We start from the raw sequence: 24,100 nt of genomic DNA on the forward strand, positions 1-24,100 counted from the left end.
TATTGTCACTAGATACATAAACAATAATTTTATATAAATATATTTTTAGTTTAAGAAAAAAAAATATTTATCCAATTAAAATATAATTTATAACTTAATTACATTAAGTCTGTTGTATTGATTTGAATAAATTATTTAAATTTACTTTCTATTTAAATATTGATAATGTATTGCAATGAATAAGTGTTTGAGAATGTATAAATTTAAAAATTTAATCAATGCACATTTTGGCAATTCATAAAATATTATTTATTAATAATAAAAATGATTTTAAATTATACCAATAAAGTTTTTTTTTTTTAACTGAAAAGTATGTCTCAGTCTCAGTGATACAAGGTTCAAATGTTCAAACTCTTTCCTTTTATATAAAAGAAAAAGGTTAATATTTGACTTCTGTATCCAACACAAATTTTGTATTGATGTAAATTGTATATTTATAACGTCTTATATACTAAATAATATAATTTTGTATTTTATTACCCTTTTATAACAGTCAAATGGTAATAACAAAAATTGATAACCAAGAGGAAAGATAAAATTTTTAAATTAACATTCAACTTTTTATTTAATAAAATTGTTAATAGTGTTGATAATAAAGAACTAAATGATATACTCACAAATTATACTAACATATCTGTAACAATAGGTTTTTTATTTCTATCTAATGAATATGTTAAAGTAATATTACCTTTAAATAGGTGTAATTTTCTATATGCTCCTTTTATTCCCTAAACAAATTTACAAAATTAAACGTTTAAATATAGTTTAAATAAACTGATCAACATACTTTTTCAATTTTTTCTTTTAGTGAAGCATTATTTAAAGGATTATTTTTGAACTGTAAAACTTCTTCAGATGAAATTCCAATTAAATGTTCCAGTACCTACGGTAAATAATAAAATGCATTAATATACCCACAGAACCAAGCATAATATATTACAAAAGGATCATATAAGTGGAGTAAGGTAATAATTTAAATTTTATTATTTCATAGATTATTAGTCATTAAAAACTGTAATTGGATTATTCAGCGATTGTTCTAATAGTTTATAAATAGATACATTGGCACACACTGGGAGGGTCAAGAATGTTAACAAATACCTTTCAGAGAATTGGTGGGCGAGTGATTCTGGGTGAATTTGGATTTTATTTTGTTAAATATTTGTTTAATATTATATGTTTTGCAAGAAAAAACCAATAACACTTAAAAATAAAAGTATGCCTAAACTCAGATTTGACAGATGGGGTAGGTGGCTACCTTGAGATATATATTTTTGACACCCTTGTGAAAAATTTACTATGCGGAAATGGATTGATAGACAATGTCTTTTGAAATATAATCAAGGAGATTCAGATTAAAGAAGGGCTTGGTTTAAAGGGAGTCAAAGAAACAGTTAAGTTCTATTTGATGGTACCATTAAGAGCTAGTAATTATTATTTGTTCGTGATTAGTTTTTGTTTACTAAGTGCTGTATTTTTTTTTTTTTTTTTTTTTTTGAAACATTTGTTTAAAGTTTATGTACAGAATAAATTTTAGTTATTTTTTTGTGAAATAAATTTTATATAATATACATTTATATACTATGTCTAACATGTTTGACATTTACTATTCAACTCTACATGCATGGATTAAGTATTATAAAAACTTTATCATAATTGAATATTATTAATTTAAATAAATGTTGTTATATTTATAACAAATATATAACTTACTTTTGAAGAAAATTCAACTTCCTCGGTTTTTGTTTCTTCCTTAATAATGCCAGAGCATATCCATTCATTTTGTTTGACTTGTATTTTAGAGTTTTTAACAATAGACGCAGACTTAAAAACCTTAACTAGTGGGTCTGAAATATCAATGTCAACATTCATAGTAGACAGGTCCCAATCTTCTTCGGGAATGTGAATTTCAATTGATGGCCTTTTAGTTTTTGCTTGTATTGGAGAACTAGCGACTCGTTTTCCTGATGATTGTTTCATAGCCATGCAATTATTTTCTATTGATTCATCAGCTTGGCACTTTGTTGATCTGGCCAGTAAATTATTAGATGATGAAGAAGTACTAGGACCAAACATATCAAACATGTTAATCGGTCTAGTTGATTCAGTTACTGAACTACTAGATGCTGCAGAGGTACTTGAACCTAACATATCTGATATTTTGGTTTGTTTTATGGTGGATATAAGCTTTTTATTAGTAATTTTATTATTTTTAAGAATAGATAATTTTGGGTTATAGGCTTTTGTACTATTTTGTGTATTTATTGTGGCCGAAGGTACTGAATTCATTTTATTATTAGATTGCGAAAATCTTTTTTCAATTTCGACAACTTGAGTCAAGTATAATAGTTCATCATCATCACCATCAAAAAAATCATCAAACTAAAAATCAATAAATATACTTATAATAAAAGAAAATATAAGTAAAAATGTAATGCTTACTGTAATAACTCCATTTTTAACAGAATTACTATTATTAGTTTGATTAACACTATTTTGAGTCATTTCATTCATTTGTGGTCCATCTATTTGTCTTCGTGGATTTATAGTGTGTGATTCTTGTACTTCCATAGCATTCTTATCAACTTCTATATTTGAAAACATGTATGGATTTTCTAATTCTGGTTTGTTTCTGTTAAATAATAAAAACAAAATGGTAAAAATAAAGACATGGTTAATCAATAAATGAAATTGCATTTAAACTTAATACAAACAGGGCTCTACATAAGACATTTAATGGTGCATTTTTAATTAATAAATGTTCAACTTCGCCTCCAATAAAGTGCACATTATTTGATTTTAATAATAAAACTCCTTTTCTGTATTCAACTGGTCCAGTGACACCAATCTGAAACAGTTATTATAAATGTGTTGGGTTACAATAATTTATCTATATTTTATTGAAATATACTTTGAAACCAGATATAAATGGCTCTTTGAGGCAAGACAAAGGTTCATATTCCATAGCCATTACAGTTTGTTTACCATCAGTGCACATCATTTTTAGCATTCTACGTGATTTAGGTTCCCAAGGTGCTGGTTTACTATCACCAATCTCAGTATTACTGGTATCTCTTTTTACCAGAACATTATATTGCGAATAACATGATTGGCCAACATCAAGAATAGTATTTACCTGACATAAATATACAAAAATATAATAAAGTTGTTATATATATATATATATATATCTTATTATCTTAAAGGTGTACTAATTCAATTAATTACTTGAAGACAATATTTTCCACTCAATATTTTTTTTTCAAAGTTATTTAAATTGGGTGGTAAACTAGATAATGCAATCTCTTGAAAATCAGATAAACTTAATTGCTCTGTGACCATAGACGATAAATCATTTGCATTATACTGAAAACCAAAAATTAAGTGTTTGTTATTATTCATCAAACTTATTTTAAATATTTTTTAGTTGATTACATTTGGATTATCTGACATAAAAAAATCCACACATTGTTTAAACCATTCATTTTCTGGAGATATGATTATATGAGAATTCTCCAAAAGACGTGATACACTTTTATGCATTTCTGTATTGGAAATAGACATCTTGCAAATACTTGAATCTAATAAATAAATAAAATAGTTACATATAATCATAGAAAATTAGAGAAATTTATTAATATTATTTAAAAAAAAATGTGTGTCAATTGAAATTTACTTAAACAGCTTAAGTGCATACATGTTCATAGATTATTATTTAACCTATTAGTTCATAATATTAGTTAAGCATAAATGCATTAAAATCACTTGCCCAATTAAATGTATACATATTCAAATATAATTGATTAACTTAAATTATTTCAGTGTTCAGGTTTATAATAATTAATATAAATTCTTTGTTATTTTTAGACTAACATATTATTATTATTGTTAGGAATGTAGTTTTATAAAATGATATCATGAAATTCAAACTTATGAAAAAATTTAAGTATCAACTTAATATTATTAATTTATATGAATATAATAGGGTGATTATAATTTGCTCGATGTTTGATTAATCAATTAAGTATAAATAAAATTATTAATATCACTTTCTAAATTAAAAAAAAAATAAATGTTGACTTCAGTGTAATTTTTCTAACTTAATCCTAACTATTTACTATAATAAGGAGAAGTTTTACATTTAAAATGCACATTATTTTTATATCATAACTTACATTTCTTTTCGAAAGAGTTAAATTTTTAAAAAAAAATAGTGTATGTTATGTGTATATTTATAAAAATAATAATAGTATGTTATTAATATGTATCAATATTTTTCTCATAAAGTATTTAAAATAAAATTGTAGTAAAATAATTTTACTTACTAAAATATAATTATTACTAAATAAACATTTGAATTAATAAGTTAAAATTTATTATCGCACTTGTTTTAAAAAAAAAAATAGTAATATTAATTGATTAATTGAATATTAAATCTCATAACAGTAGAAAAATTAAAAAATTAAACGTCAAAAATAATGGAAGGTGATTTATTATTCACAAAATGATGGTAAATTATACTTTTAGTAACACAAGTAACAATAGATACATTTTACAAAATTGAGCGCGGTTCGAGTTTACAGCAATGTTAACCACCGACGAATCATGTTCAAATGTGTTATCATTATTATACATTATAGATAAAAATAATACTGATAAAGAAAATTGCAGAATTGACGATAATCCAGTGTTAAGGTACTATGAATCAATAATATGATAAACATAAAATAATTCCAGAAGTCGAGGCGTGAACGACGTGAATTAAAACGATGGACAAAGCTCGAAAATCAGACCCGAAAAATCCAAGTAAGTCATGGCGTAGTTGAAAAATATTACGTTCGGTTTAAAAACTCGTATTAGTCGAGCATATATGATTATTTGCTTCAAAGTTGTACGCGTTCGAATTTATTAAATACTTACGGGTTAGATTGACCAGTAACACCCATAGGTCCTATTTCCTAAACATTTTAATTTTTCCCAAAACCATTATGTTTTTTTATAGCCGCCTTCTATTAGGGTATTTACCGTTAGTATGTGTGTATTGTTTGTTTTGTTTTTAATTATTTAATCGTAAAAGTCCTGTTCTGAGAATGTATACAAAACGTACAGTGATGACTGGTGGACAACCAGCGTGGTCAAACTGTAAACATAAACACCTCTCGGTTAATGTCTTAATGACTCGTGATAACAGGTTATCACTGCACGTTGGTAAACATTTAAAATAACCATGTGTATTCATCTACGATAAACGACAACGCCGTCGTAAAGAGTCATAATATAATTTGACGTCTTGTTATCTGTGGCCAGAACGTCAAACAAGCTATTATTCTACTGATTTCGTCATGTTGCGCCGACAAGCCCGACTCCGACGCGAGTACCTTTATCGCAAAAGCTTGGAAACCCGTCAGAAAGTAATCCAAGATAAGAAGGAGCGGCTCAAGCACTGTCTAGACGAAAACGTACCCATTCACTACGACTTACGGTCGGAGGCGTTAAACTTGCAAGAGAAACTCGAGTGGGACGACGACTCCCCTTCAGTGTCGGCCGCCGGTGGTGGTGAAGAAGGTGGTGTGGGCTCGTCACACGAAGATGACGAATATCGTTGGGCTGGAGTCGAAGACCCTAAGATTATGATCACCACGTCGCATGACCCATCTGCCAGACTCAAGAAGTTCGTGAAAGAACTTAGACTGATATTCCCAAACTCTCAACGCATGAACCGTGGTAACTACGAGATCAAGCAGTTGGTGCAAGCCTGCAGGGCCAATGATGTGACTGATTTCATTGTTGTGCATGAACATCGTGGTGTACCAGATACTTTGATCGTTTGTCATCTGCCATATGGCCCAACAGCATATTTTAATTTGACAGATGTTGTTATGAGGCATGATGTGCCCGATATCGGTACAATGTCAGAACAGTTTCCACATCTGATTTTTCATAATTTTGAAACACAACTTGGTAAAAGAACAATGAATATACTGAAGTATTTGTATCCGGTTCCTAAAGATGACAGCAAGAGAGTGATTTCATTTGCAAACCATGATGATTATATATCGTTTAGACATCATACTTTTAAAATGGTACATATTTTTTTTTTTTTAATATTTTCAATATTACTATTCTTTGAAGTATTATAATTTTAATACTTTTAGGTGGATGGTAATAAAATTGAAATGAGTGAAGTAGGCCCTCGTTTCCAATTAAAACTTTATCAAATTAAATTAGGAACATTAGAATTAGCTGATACTGCAGATACAGAATGGATGCTTCGACCTTACATGAACACTTCATCTAAACGGCGATATTTGTCATTAAATGATGGATGGACACAAGATGACACCTTATTTTCATAATTATTATTTGTTTGATTTGTTAATAAAAATTAAAAAAAGACGAACAAAATGTTATTTGTTAATATAAGAAATAATATTTTTCAACATAATGTCTTGATTATACCTCAGATGAGAAAACATTTTTTAATTTTATCTTATCCGTAATTATAGACCACTGTATGATAGAGCTAATATTAACTTTAAGTAATTATGGAGTTACTCCAATTTTTAATATTCAAATAACATTGTCCATTTTCATAAAACAATTAAAATTTATAAATAAACACCTAATATTCTATAGATTAAGAGTTATTAAGCTATTGAGGTAAATGCCCCCTTTCATACTATTTTATACAGTCGTGCCCCCCTTGCCATAATAAGATTTAATTATTAATATATATATATCTTCTAGTGTTCAACCCTATGGTTGATTTAACAGACACATGCTCTCTTCTCTTCCCTATTACAAGCTAACCTCTTTAGTTCCATGTATCTTCAGAGTCCAGCATTGAAGATCATTTACTGGACATAAAGCTTGGACATCCTAGGTCTCTTACTTTCAATTTTCCCTTCTATTATTTTATTAACTACTTCTTGTTTGTACCTAAATATGTGATCTATCATGTTCCTCTGATGGTTTGAAGTTCATTTATTTCACTAATTTTGCTTTTGTTGACTCTATCCAACTCACTCGCAGCATTCTTCTACAACACCACATTTCAAAACTTTCAAAGATGAGTTATGCCTTATTTAATATCTAAGTTTTGCAGCCATATAGCACTATATTCAGTCTATATAATTTTATAATGTGTTTCCTCACATATTATTTTTAAAATTCTAAATCATGCCTTCATTGTTGGTTATTGGATAAATATAATAATTTAAAAATCAATGAAGTCGTTTTGAATACTTAATGAATTTATTTGTTAGGAAAAAGTATTATTATTATTTAAATTTATTATTATGAAATAGATAGAAATTAATCGGGTTGGCACTGCTTAGTTCCGCTTAATAATGTCTTGATTAAATATCAATAATCAAAAATAATGTTTTCATGTTTCATTGATTTTTAAAAATATTCACACCTCCCTAGGGTTGCGCATCCCTTAGATTGAGCACCGCAGCTATAGATAGTATAATTTTACTAAGTTACATTTTAAACTTATCTCTGAAAAAATATCCTATAAGGTTTATATTTAAATATACTGTTTAATTTATTAAGTTGAAATCAAAATAACTTCAAGTGAACATACCTCTTCAAGCATATTCTTTTATTTCTAACAACTCATTTGTAAATAAGAACTGTCATTTTTTATAGAATAAAAGTTTTGTAAAAGAAAAACATTTTGTATTATAAAATTGCATGGTAAATATATTTTTAAAGTTATAACTTAAACTTAAATTTTATAATGCATTAATTAGTTTTACAATACTATTTAACTTACAGTTAGTAATGTAATTTAAATGAAACTGAATATCAGTTGGGTTTGGATCCTAAGAAACTGAACCACCTTTGCCAACTACACAGAAATTAATGAACAATTAAAACTGTCTAAGTATATTATGATTTATATTTTTTTCTTTTTGATTGTCAATTATATGTTGACCTTTATATCTTTACTTTATTGGCCTCTATTGATTTATTAAAAGAGACATAATTTTTATTTTATTTATATATATATTAACAGATTTTATAAAACCATTAAGCAAAATAACAAAATAATTATGTGTACATTTTTTGTCCAACTTAATTATATGAGTAAAACATAATTTAAATTAAATTCATTATATATATATATATATATATACAAGTATGACAATAAATTAATGAGACTTTTTAAATATTACCTTAACTATTAATCTTATCTATAAAGCAATTATTGAAATATAATTAGGAAACACTTATCTAAGAATAGGTACTATAAGTATTGATGACATTGGATAATTTTTTTATATTTTATTAGCCTTGTTATCAGTGTTTAACTAAATTACCGGAAAATGTGAACATTATATTTCTCATTAATTTAAAAAAGTAAATGCTATGGAAACGTTTTGGATTTTAGGTAAAGCTTATGGCAAAGAATGTTAATCATGATGTCGCGTTTTTGAATGACAAACGATTTTGTTATAGAATAAGGACGTTGAAGACGATAATCGTTCTGAGCATCCTCTCACGTCTTTAACAAAAAACAACGTTGAAAAATCTACAAAATTATACAACAAGATCATTGATTAAATTAACAGTCAACCAGTATTATAATAAAGAGGTTATAATTAAATTGAGAGAACGTGTTAGAAATAAGCGACCAGATCTGTGGAAGAATGATTGAATGATTCATCATGACAATGATCCAGATCACTGTGCATTTTCAATTAATGTTTTTTAACCAAAAAAAAATTGTCTATACTTCAGCAAACTCACTACTCGCCAGACCTTGATCCTTATGATTTTTTCCTAATCTCAAAAATTAAATAGGAAACTCTTCTGCACTTACCAAACCTCCACCAACTATTTTTATTCATGTGGTTAATGATTATAAGGCTTTCTGTGAACACATAAAACAACTTACGAAAAGAGAACCCTTCTTATGTAAAAGTTCTATCAACGGCATCAAACTCTTCACAAGTTTACCAGATTCGTATCGATCTGTCATTAAATTTCTACAAATTATTAAAGCTGATTTTCACACATATTAACTTAAACAAGACAGATCCTTTAAAATAGTTATTAGAAATTAACACCACTCCGTTCCAATTACTGAAATAAAAAAAGAACTCTCGAATCTCGGGCACATGCCTCGTAACGTTACAAATGTTCTACATAGAAACACTAAACAACCGCTCCCGATCTTTTTCGTCTATTTGGAGCCTGATATTAACAACAAGGATTCTGTTTTTAAAATTGACCACTTCTTTGATTTAGTAGTTGGATAAATATAAACAAGGACCAAAATATACAGGACTGATCGCGAAGACTATGACAAGGCCGAGGGGTGTGGGGGGAATGCCGATGATCAATACAACTGAGTATATATATTATATATATATATATATATATTAAAGTCTATGACTACTTAGTACTAATTATGGGAAATAAATTTACTACGACCCAAGTATATTTACTCACGGTCATGGAAAAAAAATAAAATCTTCAATGGGGGTGGACTTCAGCTCGTTAGCCCTCCCCCTGCGTACACCACTACTTTTTAGTGTTTCATGTTGATTGTTAAATATTATTTTATCTGAAGGATACTTGGTTCTTTGCCAAGTTGTCCTAGCCCTTCTATTTGTACAATTAAGTATGTAAGAGAATTTAAAACTGATTTTGGTTGAAAGTAGTATTTGGTGTGCAAGAGCTCCAGTTAGCTGATTTAAATTGTTACATATTAATATTTTTATCGCTGTTCTTGTTTTATAATCAGAGTTTTTTTTTTTTTTTTTATTAGAGTGTACCTTCATCAGTACAACAGAGTTTAGCTTAATTGTAGTTCTATTATTTAATTGAGTAATTATTTATTTTTCAATACTCCATGGCGCACCGCAACTCGTTTGCGCACGACGAAATCAGTCGTTTACCTGAAAATAGATAACTCATTTGGCGCACGACACATTCACACACATAACACGTGTATACATATATCGACAGTGACGATTCGTCACAGACTGCAATACAAATTATCAAGTATATTATCTTAATATTATCTTATAATCGACTGTGTAGACTGTAGATTATATAAATTTGAATTTTCCAAACAACTTTTAGTAAAGTTTCAGTTGGTATAGACTATGGATATTGATGATACAGTGGTGACTAGTGTGTTGACGACGTAAACTTAGAAATGTCTAATATTTTTGAATCTCAGCGAGGAAAACGATTTTTTAATATTGATAATTATAAATTTAGTAGATACCATGTTTTAATGAGTGGATGTTCAAATTTTAGATGCACTAATAAAAATTCTCCTGTGAGAGTTATTGTTAATACGAGTAAATCAAACAAAATAACAGGGGTGGCCAAACCGCGGCTCGCGTCATAGACTTTTGCGGCTCGCATCTTATCGTAACATTTAAAAAAAATTTTTTTTATATGAATTTATGTACTTGAAAAAGTATAATATTTTATTAAATTAAATTAAATTATTAAAATACAGTGTATAGAAAAAAATTTGTAAAAATAAAGTATTCTTGATATAATTTTTCTTAATTGACTATTTTCTTATTTGTTGCTTGTTTATTTTGCTTGTAAGCTTTTTAAAATCAGGACTTTATGTTGTTAACGCAGTCCTTAACAATTCAGTTAAATGATCATCCGTTAATGTTGATCGATGTTTAGATTTAATCATTTTCATGGTTGAGTATAAAGACTCGCAAGAATATATTGTTCCAAAAATCGATATTAACTTTTGAGCGCAAAGAGTAATTTTTGGATATTTAATAACAGGCACATGTTTCCAAAATTCCAACAAAGAATGACAACTGTATTTAAACTGCTTCAGTCCTTCATCTTCCAATAATTCCAAGAGTTCAATTTCTAAAGTTGCCGTATCCATTGAAATTGATTTTAATATTGGACATCCATTTTCAATAACGTTAATTACAAAGGGATTTTCTAGAAATGCAATCGAAGGTTTAAGTAATTTCAAGTTTTTAAATCGATCTTCAAAGTGAGTTGGTAAACACTCTAATTTTTGTACATAATCTTCACAATTCAATTTTGTTGCTATTCCAACTAAATAATCCTCAATTTTTTTTAAATACGGAAAATGGTTTAAATTATTTGTTCTTAAGTCTCTTTGAAAAAGTTTAAGCTTATTTTGGAAACTAAAAATGTCTTGTACTAGGTTATTTTTAAATTTATTTTTACCTTGAAGAGACATATTTAATGTGGCTAAGTGATGCACAACGTCAGTACAAAATGACATATCTCTTAACCATTGTGGGTCTGAAAGTTGTGGAAAATTTTTATCTTTTTCTTTTAAAAATGTTTTAATGGGTTCTAATAAATCGAAAAATTTTATTAAAACGTTATTTACCGATAATCATTGAACTAAACAATACCACGGAATATCATTTGGAATATCATCCTCTAAACTTTCAACAAAGTAAATTGGCGATGTATTTTTGAACCTGAACGTATGTAATTCACAATTTTAAGAACAATTTTTTTTAGTTAGTTAAATTAGTTAGTTTTAATTAGTTTCGTTCTATGAAAAAGAACTCTTCTTCCCATTGTAATTTGAATCCTCTGTGTTCTTCATACTTGCGTTTCTTAGACAAGTCTTTTCTTGCTGGCCACCTCTGCAAAATAATAAAAGTAACCAACTATCATAGTCACAAAGAGTATAATAATCAACGATAATAAGCAAACGAGTTCTGACACTAGGGATTTTCGTCACAGGTAGCCAAAATATATGTGCGCAATCGAGTTGTGCATTTTTGCGCAAACGAGTTGTAAAAAAGGTAAATGTGCGTAAACGAATTGTAGCCCTATGGCGTACCGCGGCCAAAAACAGACACGTGCTCTCCCCAGGCAGGCATCTTCACTCTAAATCAGTCTAATTAAAATTAAATGATACTACCATTATATGTGGTTTTTATATAAAAGAGGAAATGCGACGATTTAGCTTCACGGCTCACATTTTAATAAATTTTCACTTCCCTCCATTTAAAAATACTGAAAACACCTCTGACTGCTTTTTTTTCTTGTTCTGTATAAAGATTTTTTTTGGGTATTTTGGATAAGTTTCTTATTCTATATCATCGTACATGACAGCAATTGAGGCTTAATGTTTTGAAGAGACAAATAATTGTTTGGTTTTCTTTTTCTTCTTTTTACTCGAAAATCTGGAGAAGGATAGATGGCGTTTAGATTTACATCTTCGGTTTTATTACTGAGTTCTGATGTAAAAAAGACAAAACCACTTAAGGTGCTCTGTATACAGGAGTTGCTTGTGACATTATTAATGTTGTGTTGATACGTGAAGTTTTTTATTCATAACTATCTAATCAGTTAGATTATATAATTAAGGAGATCATCGACAGAGATGTTAAGCCTCCGGGCGATAGCATGAACTCTTGTGTTTTGATATTGTGTTATAATTTGTTAATTATTAATTAAAATTACTAGATTTTTCGTAAAATCAGTCAAACAATATAATGATTTGTACTCTTTAAATAAGTACTCATATAGTAACGCCTCGTTTTTCTTATTTACAACATTCGATGATTTTATGAAAGACGTATTTATATTTTGATGATGTGCCGACTTCAAAATAGCTAAACTCTAGACTGTGGCAAATATATGAATAAATCATAATATTATATATAATAATAACCACATAAATCGTAATTAGTAAGATCGGGAAATGATTATGAATAATAAAGAATTCACAATAATATAGAAAGGAACTATAAATTTAATTTGAGGGTAATACGATGTTCTGGACATACATAAAAGTAGGTCCTTACAATTACCAATAAATAATTGAAATCGGTGAACAATATAGAAAGGAATAATTAAAACCCGAAGGTATCATCGAACATGGCTACATATTTTAATTACTGCAATTAAAAAAAACGCATATGAGAGATGTACGAATAGTCGAATAGTAATATTAACAAGGTCACTAAAGTAATTAATCTTATATTTATAATAATCGAAAACAACTTTCGCACAGCGCGGTACGATTGATTCCCACGAGACCTAAGTATTTAAGGGGGTTGGGAATAGACCAGTATTTAGATGTGGTTTATACGAGTAGAAGCGAGCACCTCCACGCCAGATCATCTTTTAAATTAATTAATTGTACTTAGAAAAATTTTAAATAAACTGTTTAACTTTATTGAGTATTTTTATTTGGAATATTTTCCTAAATCTTCAACATTTTTACGATTGGACGACGGCACGCAACAATGCTATGGCAAAAAATAATTAACAACTTCTGCATTTTATTGAGATGTACAGAAATTTACCCAAATTGCCCTTCATAATTAAATCGTCATTAACTCACTCAGCAAATGACAATAGCCGAGCAAAAAACTTGTTTGTAGCAGAAACCAATTCTTGTTCCAGCGTTCACGGGAGCTTTTCTTTCGCTTCTTCTTCGAACAGCACTGCTGCAATTACACAACACAATACTGCCTATTTTATTTTTGTCACTCGTATGTAAAAACGTACACTAGACTATGACTACACCGTATGAAAAACTTGATAAAACTGTGAACATAACTGTGGAAAAACCTAATGTAGTATACACACTTTCTGTTCAGATTGTGGTACATTTTTTACTCATTTAATTTCACAGATAAACCGCACAGTTAAACGAATCATGTGTGGGCCCTTTAACATACGTAATATACTTCGAAAAGTAAACTTTGGTTTCTTTTTTTATTCTTTTATTCGCCTAACGACAATTTCGTTCCATTTTTATGTGTACATTTTAAAATACAGATAGATATTTAATGTTTTTCGATAATAAATTAACTCTATTTCTATATATCTCAATATCTATATCACTAAATCAATAAAATTATATACTAGCTATTACTTATCTATAATATAAAAATGAATCGCAAAATTTGTTGGTAAGCGCATAACTCAACAACGCCTGGACCAATTTGGCCAAATCTTTTTTTCAAATGTTCGTTGAAGTTCAAGGATGGTTTTTACGGCGAGAAAAATTAGAATTATTGCTAGAAAAACCCTAAAAATAGCCCTTTTCTTTTTCTAATATAAATGATTTGTAACTAAAACGTAGTCAATTTGAGCTTTATTGCTATGGTATAAAGTCTGTGCATTTAGAAAATGGACAAAGAGTGTATTTTCAGCACAGAACGCAGTACAAAGAGCTGCTCAGCCACCATCTACTACATTAACCAGTTTTTTTGAGACATGCCAAAACGATGATTTCGCACAAACATTGCTATATTCTGAAATGCCAAAATATTATACCTGGAATCAATCCTCAAGGAGATTTATACGACGGAAACAAGGAAAACCAGTTCCAGGATATACAGATGTATATTCCACCGATGCGATTGGCCGGATTTATTCAGTACATCCAAGCAATGATGAATGTTTTTATTTACGACTGCTATTAGTCAATGTACGTGGCCCAACATCATTCCAACAGTTACGAACTGTTGATGGTGAATTGTGTGGATCCTACAGAGAAGCCTGTCAACGTTTGCAATTGCTTGAAAATGACGCTCATTGGGATCAAACTCTCAATGATGCTGTAATATCATCACACGCTCATCAAATACGAACATTGTTTTCTATAATCATATCTACATGCTTCCCATCAAACCCAATTGATTTGTGGATCAAGTACAAAGATTATATGTGTGATGATATTTTGTATCAAATACAGAATAGAATGGGAAATCCAAATATACAAATCAGTGAAGAAATTTACAATGAAGCATTGATTTCAATTGAGGACATGTGCTTGATAATATCAAACAAACTATTAATTCAATTAGGCCTGACCGCGCCCAATCGTCCAATGCATGACGCTTTTAACCAAGAGTTGCATCGAGAAAGACTGTATGATCTCAACGCTTTGAAAGAATTAATTCAAACAAATCTTCCACTGTTAAATGAACAACAGAAGTATGTATTTGAAACTCTTATGAAAGTAACAAATGATGAAACTGGAGGGATTTACTTCTTAGATGCACCTGGTGGTACAGGAAAAACTTTTTTGATTTCATTAATATTAGCAACAATTCGCTCACAAAATAAAATTGCACTTGCACTCGCTTCGTCGGGAATCGCAGCAACTTTGCTTGAAGGTGGTCGAACAGCCCATTCAGCACTAAAATTGCCATTAAATATGCAAAGCAATGAAACTCCAACCTGCAACGTTTCGAAGAACTCTGCAATGGCAAAGGTTTTGCAGCAATGTATATTGATTGTTTGGGATGAATGCACGATGGCACATAAAAAATCTTTGGAGGCTTTGGACAGAACCTTAAAAGATCTACGGAGCAATAATAACCGATTTGGTGGTGCAATGATTTTATTAGCAGGAGATTTTCGTCAAACATTGCCGGTGATTCCACGATCAACGCCAGCTGATGAACTCAATGCATGTCTAAAGTCCTCCAGTTTGTGGAAACATGTCAAAGTACTTCATTTAAGCAAGAATATGCGTGTCGAGTTGCAAAATGACCAATCTGGAAACATATTCTCTAAACAACTCATTGACATTGGTAATGGCAAATTTCCTATAGACATGTTGACTGGCTGCATTAACTTTCCTCAAAGTTTTTGTCAGTTAACTCGATCAAAAGATGAACTTATTCAGAAGGTGTTTCCAGATGTTTCTCAAAATTACAGAAACCATGATTGGTTGAGCGAACGAGCTATACTGGCTGCAAAAAACATAGATGTAAATGAATTAAATTTCAAAATTCAAGAACAAATTACAGGCGAATTGAGGATATATAAATCAGTTGATTCGGCTACTAATCAAGATGATGTAGTCAACTATCCACCAGAATTTTTAAACTCGCTGGATTTGCCAGGATTGCCACCTCACAATCTTCAATTAAAGGTTGGATCGGTGGTTATAATGTTGCGAAATATCAACCAACCGCGTCTTTGCAACGGTACACGGTTAGCGATAAAAAAATTACTAAACAATGTGATAGAAGCAACTATACTCAAAGGAAAGTATAAAGGAGAAGATGTTCTCATACCGCGCATCCCAATGATTCCGACTGATGTGCCATTTGAATTTAAACGACTACAGTTTCCAGTGCGTCTTGCTTTTGCTATGACTATAAACAAGTCCCAGGGGCAATCATTAAGTGTTTGTGGTATTAATCTAGAAAACCCATGTTTCTCACATGGTCAATTGTATGTTGCCTGTTCCCGTGTTGGAAAACCATCAGATTTGTTTATCTATGCGCCAGGTAATCAAACAAAAAACATCGTATACCACAAAGCACTACAATGATAATAATAATAATTATGATTCACATGATTAACAATAAAGCGATTACTTACTTTTAAATCCTTATATATGTTTTATTTAATTATTTTTTATTCACAACGCCCTATCACCAGGGTGACGGTTCTGTTCAGGAGAATTTTTTAAAATACGTAGGCACAAAAACTGCCACATTACAAATCTTTTTGACAGGACGAAGTCTGTCGGGTCAGCTAGTATATAATATATAATTATTATTATGATGTTTACAATTTAATCACAAAAATATTTAAACTGGGGAGTATAATATGTGCGTTGATAACGCAAATAGATAAATAAATTATCTTCTTAACACGTGTTTTTAATTATGTATAGGCGAACCAGAAATACCTGCAGTTTCGAGATCAGGACGCATTATAAAGAAGTCGACTAAATTACTCGGCTTCGAGTCTTCAGATATACGTACGTACTTGTTATCGCATGATCTATTTGTTGGTGGTAGCTACATATTTTATACGAAATTAACACTTGTTTTCTAGCAGAAGAAAAAGAAAAAACACCAAAGTCATCGAAACAAAATTCAAAACGCCAATCGTCTAACCACGAGCCACTTGATCAAGTAAGTGTATAATATCTGAAATAATAAAAAATGTAATCTTAATTTTTTACCCTTACAATAATGTAACACGTCATGATCATTATATTAAGTTTTAAGTGTTAATGACATAACGTTTTCCTATTTTTCTTCAGTTCAATGACGATGATAACAGCATGGAATTTCTAGAAGAACAACAGAATACAGAGAGTGGAGAGTGGACTGTTGATATTAAAGCTTGTGAGTTAAGAAAATTAAAATTTTTTTTACCCAATGAAACATTAACATGCTTATATAAAAATTGTGTACTTTTCTGTTATCCCGACTACAAATTCCGTCTCAATTCCATTATTTCGACTACCTCTTCAAAGTCTCGACTAATATGAAATTGTAATTTTATAATTAATACCATGTATATTATAGTATAAGGTTTATTATCACAAATTCTTACAGAAGTGAAGAGTTTTTATAATATATGTATATAAAACATTCATTGTATTTAAAATTCATTATATATAAAACATCTACAAACAGTATCATTTTTCCTGATGCATAGTTTTTTTTTTTATGACCATTTTTACATTGACGATGTCTTGGAAGTAAACCATTCTCTTGAAAGAATTCAATGGTATCTTTTTCAATATTTGGTAAATTCCAAAGATTCATAATTATAAATATTAACTTATAATTAAAATAATAAATTTGAACGTCAGTTAGAGTCGACTAATATTATTATACTATTGTTTAACAGTGCTGATGACAGAGATTGACTGAAATGTATAGTCTAGATTAGTGGTCGGCAATTGACGACCCATGGGCTGCATCAAACTCACATGTCTTTTTTATACAACCTACATTAAATTCGAAAACTAGCAAATATCATTGAATATCATATACATTTTTGTAATGTCTGGCCCATGAACCATTTTCAATTTGTGAATGTGGCCCAAGGGTCCATGAACGTTGCTAACCACCGGTCTAGATAACGAAATTAGACCAGCGGTAGTCACTGCATCGGCTAGTAGTCAAAATAACAGAAAAGTACCAAAAACTGTATCAGTTGTAAATTTAACCATGTTTTTAAAGGAATAGATCATGAAAAAATTAAATGTATAAATAATTTTATTAATATAGTATCATAATTTAGAGTTGAGAATTCAGTGATTCTTGATTTTCAAAATATTGATTTTTTGAGAAAATATATTTTAATATTTTGTTGAATTAATCATAGATGACGACACAGAGCCCAGCGGTACTTCTGTTTCAGTAGGAGAACACAACCAAGTACATACTTAGTCTTAATTAATTTTTTAATATAAAATACATTTTTTTTTTTAAATATTTAGTTTATGTATGCTCTCAAAAACTTAAGTATGAAAGAACCCGGATTTGTTGCATATGCGTTATGGGCTAAAGAAGTACGCAAAACTTTGATGAACGCTTATCCAAATTCTAGTAAGTTTTTGGTTTTTTAATTTCTTTTATTTGATGTTTAATCAATAAATTATTTAATTAAGGTACTTCACAAATTAATCAGCAGCTCAGAGATATGTGGAAATCTGTACCGACGGAAGACAAAAGTGTTAGTTTTACTTGTACAAACTGTTATGTTAAAAAATTTATTTTAATCTTTTTTGTTTTTAGCGGTGGATACGGAAAGCAAAGAGATTATTAGAACGTGAAGGTGTAGAAATCACTGACACAAATGACTCTAAAGTAATAGCCAAAAAACCAAGTGCAGAAATGATGGATAGTATTATGGACAGTAGTAGTAACAAGTAAATGTTATCATATTTATTAAATATAATACATCTGACAATCGTAATATACACTTATAATTAATTGTTGATTGAAAATGTAGAAACAAAATCAAATCTGAACCTCTAAGATCAACGCAACCTATTGATGTAGCAGCTCATTTGGCATTACTTGGTGAATCATTAGGTATAATAGGCCAAAGATTAAAAGAACACCAAGTAAGAGGATAATATATTTTACAAAATTATTTTTCTACTCCTATTGTTCACTATATATGTTCTATATTTTCAGGGTCAAATAGCAGTGAATGGTAGTGTATCGGTCCTTTTGGATTCTCTATTATGTGCATTAGGACCTCTACTTTGTCTCACTCAACAAGTTACAGAATTAAATGTCAACTCCCAAGATACTATGTCTAGACTAATGGATGATATAGCTTATATAATGCCAGGCTTATAAGAAATTGAATTATGAACTATTAATAATAATTTATTTATACTTTCAATTTACGTTAAATATGTAATGTTAAACATTGTACGAATAGTGTACATTATGTTTATCATATAAAAATACTTTTGGCAAATGATTTATTTTTATTTTTTAGTACAAATAATTTTGCGTAGTCACTTTTAATTGATTAACAATTAGTAGTACGTAAAATATGTGTAAAATACGGGTATATTTCTGCTTAGAACTATTGTATGGCCTTCAAAATGTAGGCCCCAATTGTTTTTTGTCAAAAGTTCTCCATATGTTTTCCTGTCTAAAGTAGTTTTAAACCATGTAATATCTTCTATATGGTTGTAATATTTTTATAATTTTTTTTTTTTTTTTTATATATAGTAAGAATAATGAACAATAAAAATAATATATATATATGTACAAATATTTTCAAATTGGTCATCATAATATAAATAATTAGTTGTCATTGTTTTTTCCAAATGTTTTTGGTGATCATATCTAAGGTATTGTTTACCAATACTTCAACATCTGCCATTTTGTCAATTAAAAATAAATGTTAATTGTCTTACAACAAATTTTTATATGCCAAAAAACTTCTTTTAACATCTACAGGTGTTATGGAGAATGTTGCATAAAATTATTTTTGGCGTTTGTACGCTTATCATACATCAAAGTTATGTCTATAATCAATTGCTAGTTTAAACAAATTACTAATTTTATATATTTTATATTAACTTTTAATTATATTATTAAAACGTCAATATATTTATAAAAAAATGTTAATTATATTTATGTGTCCAATTTTTAGCGATCGTAGCAATGGTGCGATTACGATGGGAAAGAAAACTGGAAAATAATACAGTAAACTAAGATGGACACTTTTTTCAGTCTCACATTTTTTCAACAGGAAATTGAACTAGGTTTTGGCGCTTTTGTCTGCGACTGATTTTTCACCGTTTTTATCATATATCTTATAACTTGGCTTAGGGATTTCTAGCATTTGCATACTTTTTTTATTATTGTTAAATATACAGGGGTGGATTTAAGGCACTGCGAACTATGCGGCCGCATAGGGCGGCAAAATTATGTGGAGTATTTATTTTGATTTTGTATAATTTTATCTATCAATTCAAAATCTTTAAATTGTGGATTTTATATTCGTTTATTTTTAACAAACTAATATTTATATTTTCCCAGGAACTCGTCTATGACAACGACGATTGTATTTTATTATAGCTTATCTTATTGTTTATGAAATGTTTTGTAATACTATAATAAAAATCTATAAAAAGAAAAAAAAAAACAATTCGCCATGACGAAACTCGAAATGGACAAGTAGAAATATCGGCGAAAGATAATTTTAGAATTAATACATTCATGTTTTACTTGATAAATTAGCTACTGAATTGAGTAATAGACGAAAAGCATATGAAATATTCTGCAAACCGTTTGATTTTTTTACTAAACTTCATAAATTGGAAAACTTTGAAATAATGGTTAAAGCAAATGAGTTGTGTTGCATTTACAAATCTGACTTAGAAAAAAATGAATTTTTATTAATTAACTACTACATTTTCGTTCTCATCAAATTACAAGATTTAATGAAAATAAAATTACACCATTATTACTATTGCTTGCAGTAGCAGAGCTACATATAGATTAAGGTGTGATTTCACACGTGCCTCGGCATAAGAGGGACCTCAAACGATTTAACTTAGAAAATTATAAACATTAAAATTAAAAGAATTTAACTAAAAACCTCATAAAAGTTTATTTTTAGTTTTTAGCTTTCCATTTATTTTTGTAAGTAAACTATTGCATAATTAGTTATGGAGTTTCAGAATAATAGTAATCTAGCAATTACCATAGTTATTAGATCTTAGTACAATATGAAGATAGGTAGGTATTTATGCATTTATTCGTTTTAAATAAAATATCCTTTAAATAAAAAGAGTTATAACTATACTAATTCAAAATAATAATTTTATCATATAAATAAATTATCGGTTGTAACTTGACATTTAATTCGGCAGAATCAATCAATCAAATCGAATCTTTTAGAACGTTATTTGCTTTTGAGCTCGAAACATTATCCAATGTTTTTAATATAACTAAATTGTTAGTCGTTGAAAATAATAATCTTATGACAAACTTTCCAAAATTACTAAAGGCATTTTATTAATTTCTCACTTTACCAGTAACTGTAGTCAGTGCTGAGAGATCGTTTTCAAAGCTGAAGTCAATAAAAAGCTACCTCAAAAACACTATGTCTCAAACACATCTAAGTGGTTTGGCCATAATATCTATTGAAAATGAACGTGCAAAAAAATCAAATATGTCGGCATTGATCAATACTTTTGCATAAAAACCAAAGCCGAAAATAAATATTCACAACTTAATTTCAATATTTACTTATTTATAAATATATTATTAATAATTATATATATATTAAAGAATAGAGATGTTACGTGAGAAAAACAAAATTCTTAGTCTTTTTTTTAAATTTTGGCTTAGAAATTCGCCACGAAAACTTTTTATACGGGCCTTCAAGAATCTAGTTCCGCCACTGATTGCTTTTAATTTATGAACGTAATATGAAGGATCTATATCCAAATATTGAAATTGCTCTTCGAATATTTGTATCAACTCCAGCTACAAATTGTACTGCCGAACAAGGGAGGATATTTCGATTCCGGACCCCCCTCCCCCCATTGAAATTTCTACATACTCAACTATTTAATAGTAAATAGTATAATAATAGTATATAGTGTACTTTAATTTCCCATTATCAGATAAAATAAAATTTTGGACCCCCCATAATCAGTTGCTGGGTAGGTACGTTCCTGCAGCTGAATTTTCCTTTTCGGTGTTAAAAAGAATGAAAAATTATTTATGATCAACTACGATAAACTATTATAGATACATATACTAATTAAAATTTTAAATTATAATACCAAACTATAATTTTTAATATTACCGAAATTTATTTAACTTATTAATTATTTCGAAAATATGAATTAATCAACACATTTTTACAGGCGTGTTGTGGTTTCAGCCTAATTGAAAATATACTTTGTTGGTTTTTATATTATTTTAAACCATTAATTTTTAAACTTTTGAAGTTCTGATCTGAAAATATCTTGCGTCATAATTCTTTGTGTAAAATTAAATTGTAATTGTATAGAAATGAAAATTTTATTTTTCCCAATCGGTAAAGGGGTAAAAATTTAAATTTGCTTACAAGTTTGATCGGAAAAAATATGAAGTGTAATTTATACAAAATCTATTACACTTAGAACATTTTTTCATCGAAACTTTAAAAATTATAATATATACATTAGAGTATTATTTTTCTTGTAATATTGAAATTGATTGTTGCTACTAATGAAATTAAAAAAAAAAAAAACTGTTTTATTATTTCTAGCTAAATTTCACTAATGGGAGAATGTATACAAGGTGTTTCTGAAATGGTTGAAAAAACCCCTACGTTGGAGTGGTTAAATGAAGAATCTTTTGAATTTTTTTTATCTTCAAAATCTAGGTTTTATTTAATTATCTTTAGAACATTATTTCGGATCTAAAAATTAATATTTGTGAAATATTTCTTGCAAATTTTTCACGTGATTCGTTATATTATATTTTAAAGTAGTGATGAACGAGCAGTCTGTATATTATCTATTTTAAGCTATTTTCAAATTAAAGGAACTCTTAGTACATAAACGATAGTTTTAGATATTTTTAAATATTAATATGAAAGTTATTGAAAACTCAGATTATGTACAGAGTCATGTTAACAATTTTTTCATTATAAAATATTGAATTATGGATTGATTAATTAATATTAATATATTTATTGTGTTTAATTATTTTTTTATTTTTTTTTTATTAATTATTATTGATTTTTTTATGGTTTAGTTATAACTAATAGGAATTGTTTATTATTCATCTGAAAAAATTAGATGACGTTAACAATCATCAAACTAACCTTGTCTATGAGTTAACAATGATTTAAAATAATATACGAGTAAGCATTTAAGTAACTATAGTTTCTATATTATGAGTGGCAAGGTTGATTGATTTACCTTTTTAAAACAATTCTTATTATCTGATCCTGTTTATACAACATGCGCGGGGGTGCGCAGTAAGAAACAAACAAACAATAAAGAAGGGACAAGGAGTGTTGATAAACATGTTTTATGAATGACTGTCCACAGAAGAAAAAATTCTAATCTGTTGTCAAAATGTAAATAATTCCATATAGGTATGAACAATTAAAATGCCCTTCGAAACTTTTACGTACCACACAGGGCAATTAACTTTGATTCCATATGACCACAAACAGAAATCTAGAAAAAATCTGCATGTAGTCATCAATGAGTTAAAAATGAGTAAACCAAATTCCTAGGGGTTTTAGGAAACTTTACGTACCTAGCTGGGATGAAGATTGTGTAGCGAGCGTTGTGCAGGCACTACGATCGGTAACACATTAATTATTTAACGACGTAGCACGTTGTACGTAATCTTGAGACGTGTTGAGAGAGATAGGTAATATTAATAATTGAACACTTTTAATTAAATACTTAGAAAAATTACTGGTTTATTGATTTAACACTTAGAATAAACACAAAATATTAATAACAGTTAAAAACTGGGTAGAGAATTATTACTCGCGGCGATGTGGCTGTTACAATGTCCACGACGAGCAATAATTTATTTAACAGGGGAAATGATCAGTCTAACTACCTATCTACATCTGAATAATGCTAAATGCTCAACCCGTATTTATACAGGTTCCAATGACGTAAAAGTGGCCTAATTCTAATATTACTTTCTTTTACTGTCGATTTAGCATTTCTATGTTCATAGGTGGAAACTACTTGTTGTTTTCACCTTTGCCCTGGGTTTCCTACACGTAGGCACATTTATTAATATTTATACTTAATTAGATTGATTATTAAATTATGCTGAGCCTTGGGCTCACTACAATTGTACAAAATTATTTGAAGATTTTC

At 28.8% G+C, this 24,100-nt stretch overlaps 3 protein-coding genes across 8 annotated transcripts in view; 1 reads left to right on the top strand and 2 right to left on the bottom strand.

Annotated features, from left to right (window-relative positions):
- Positions 1-23,903, bottom strand: part of LOC112687804 — a 34,472-nt gene extending 10,569 nt beyond the window's left edge. The window contains exons 1-10 of one of the 4 annotated variants that reach the window (XM_025560752.1): positions 16,041-16,164; positions 13,346-13,451; positions 3,436-3,581; positions 3,229-3,366; positions 2,912-3,136; positions 2,715-2,848; positions 2,443-2,632; positions 1,714-2,382; positions 788-883; positions 689-728 (exon numbers count right to left, since the gene is read on the bottom strand). In XM_025560752.1, the coding sequence (XP_025416537.1) occupies positions 689-728; positions 788-883; positions 1,714-2,382; positions 2,443-2,632; positions 2,715-2,848; positions 2,912-3,136; positions 3,229-3,366; positions 3,436-3,581; positions 13,346-13,451; positions 16,041-16,073 (1,777 nt within the window). In that variant the 5' untranslated portion in view covers positions 16,074-16,164. Of the gene's footprint in view, positions 1-688; positions 729-787; positions 884-1,713; positions 2,383-2,442; positions 2,633-2,714; positions 2,849-2,911; positions 3,137-3,228; positions 3,367-3,435; positions 3,582-4,325; positions 4,373-5,025; positions 5,346-13,345; positions 13,452-16,040; positions 16,165-23,516 lie in introns of those variants that run through there. The other 3 variants (XM_025560754.1, XM_025560755.1, XM_025560753.1) reach the window with 3 other exon arrangements.
- Positions 4,643-19,483, top strand: LOC112687805 (U3 small nucleolar ribonucleoprotein protein IMP4). 3 transcript variants are annotated; one of them, XM_025560757.1, is made up of 10 exons: positions 4,644-4,806; positions 16,649-16,735; positions 16,813-16,892; positions 17,024-17,108; positions 18,100-18,152; positions 18,215-18,323; positions 18,386-18,450; positions 18,513-18,646; positions 18,730-18,844; positions 18,918-19,483. In XM_025560757.1, exons 1-10 carry the CDS (start codon positions 4,770-4,772, stop codon positions 19,083-19,085), a joined length of 933 nt encoding a protein of 310 aa, XP_025416542.1. In that variant the 5' UTR covers positions 4,644-4,769; the 3' UTR covers positions 19,086-19,483. The 3 variants fall into 3 exon arrangements, with proteins under 3 accessions (XP_025416541.1, XP_025416542.1, XP_025416543.1); XM_025560758.1 differs by having other exon boundaries at positions 16,816-16,892; positions 18,918-19,482; XM_025560756.1 differs by lacking the exons at positions 16,649-16,735; positions 16,813-16,892; positions 17,024-17,108; ... (4 more) ...; positions 18,730-18,844; positions 18,918-19,483 and adding exons at positions 5,308-6,083; positions 6,156-6,475 and having other exon boundaries at positions 4,643-4,806.
- Positions 10,503-11,707, bottom strand: LOC112687806 (general transcription factor II-I repeat domain-containing protein 2-like). Its single transcript, XM_025560759.1, has one exon. It carries the CDS (start codon positions 11,255-11,257, stop codon positions 10,601-10,603), a length of 657 nt encoding a protein of 218 aa, XP_025416544.1. The 5' UTR covers positions 11,258-11,707; the 3' UTR covers positions 10,503-10,600.
- Positions 23,904-24,100: the final 197 nt, after the last annotated feature.

The sequence above is a fragment of the Sipha flava genome, unplaced genomic scaffold, assembly GCF_003268045.1.
Source record: "Sipha flava isolate LNK unplaced genomic scaffold, YSA_version1 361_pilon_pilon, whole genome shotgun sequence".
Lineage (NCBI taxonomy): Eukaryota > Metazoa > Arthropoda > Insecta > Hemiptera > Aphididae > Sipha > Sipha flava.